This window comes from Hibiscus syriacus, unplaced genomic scaffold (assembly GCF_006381635.1).
Source record: "Hibiscus syriacus cultivar Baekdansim isolate YM2019G1 unplaced genomic scaffold, ASM638163v2 tig00112249_pilon, whole genome shotgun sequence".
NCBI lineage: Eukaryota > Viridiplantae > Streptophyta > Magnoliopsida > Malvales > Malvaceae > Hibiscus > Hibiscus syriacus.
The window spans coordinates 1,178,807-1,180,289 of record NW_024063281.1 but is presented as its reverse complement, the minus strand read 5'-3'; the positions used below and the strand labels follow the sequence as shown (position 1 = coordinate 1,180,289).

At 35.6% G+C, this 1,483-nt stretch overlaps 1 protein-coding gene across 1 annotated transcript; it reads left to right on the top strand.

The window, feature by feature from the left end:
- Positions 1-787, top strand: LOC120176489 (major pollen allergen Ole e 10-like). Its single transcript, XM_039182921.1, has 2 exons — positions 1-400; positions 666-787. Exons 1-2 carry the CDS (start codon positions 34-36, stop codon positions 689-691), a joined length of 393 nt encoding a protein of 130 aa, XP_039038852.1. The 5' UTR covers positions 1-33; the 3' UTR covers positions 692-787.
- Positions 788-1,483: the final 696 nt, after the last annotated feature.

The following is a 1,483-nucleotide window of genomic DNA, read 5'->3' as shown; positions in this document are numbered from 1 at the left end:
AGCAATAATAATAAGAAGAATATTATTATCATCATGAAGTCATTGAGAAGAGTTTCTTTCCTTATCCTCGCCACCGTCGTCTTCCATCTCTTCTCCTCCGCTTCCGTCGTCGAAGCGCATGGAGTTGTACTTGATAATGGAACTGCGGTGGTCACGCCCCCGACCACGTTTTGTGTGCCAACGGAGCAAGCTTCCGATGCTGAATTGCAGAAAGCCTTGGATTTCGCGTGCAGCCAAGGCATTGATTGCGGTCCGATTCAGCCGGGTGCCGTCTGCGGTGATCCACCCACCGTCAGGTCTCGTGCAGCATTCGCCATGACTTCTTACTACCGCTTTCGTGAAGGCAACCCTAGATTTTGTGATTTTAATGGCATTGGAAGAGTAATAAGCGAGAATCCAAGTAAGCTTTAGTTCCTGTATTGATATTTAGTCTCTAAACTTTAATTTGACATAATTTGTTCTCCAATCTTTAATTTGCCATAATTTGTTCTCCAATCTTATACTGTGATTGGTTAGTCCAACATTAAACATAGTTGAAGAATCAAAACCATAATCTTATTTTTATTAAAATAATCTTTTAGGGCTTAGGAATTGAATTTTAAAAGTCAAAGACATTAGTTTTTGTTTATTCTTTATTTAATTGCATATTTATTTTATTTATGCAGGCTATGGGAATTGCAAATATATTTGAAGAACTGAAAGAGAAAAGATCGGTTATGACAGGAGATTTTGCTTTGTTATAAATAATTCCGAAAAAGGATCAATTTAGTTCCTAAATGTTATTAGGAAAAATCATAAAATATATTAATTATTATTTTTCTAAATATTTACTAATGTCAGTTTCAATATTAATGTATTGTTTCAACAATTTTAATTATCATTTTGTCTATATTAATATTGGAACCGCGTTGGTTATAAAGATGACAATTTAATTCGAATCCGACGGGTTTCGATCCGACCTAACCAAATAGAGTCGGATTCTTTTAAAAAAATTTAGGTTCGGGTCGGGTCGTATTTTTTAAGGTGTGAAGTCGGGTCGGATGGAGGGTGAAAAAACTCCGACCCGAGGATAATAATGTAATTTTCTTAATTTTTTTATTTTTTAATTAAATCTTTATTTTATATCGGATTATGTCGGGTGGAGGGTATATATTTTTCAGGTCGAACCGGGTCGGGTGAAGGGTGCATATTTTCGGGTCTGATCGGATTGACAAAAAACATGACCCTAACCCGACCCGTCGCCATCTTTAGTTGGTTATGCCCCTGATCACGTATTCTCTCTCTATATTAGAACCAATTAATGTCTTTTAAACATCACACAATATTCAACAAAGTAAACATGGACACACACACATATATATAACGTCATATATGATATGGATGTAATGGCATACAACTTAGTTAGCTCTACTATATGCAATTATTATATTTACCGTTCTGATGGGATGCATTAGCCGGTAGTTAGATTTATCATCCTAATGAA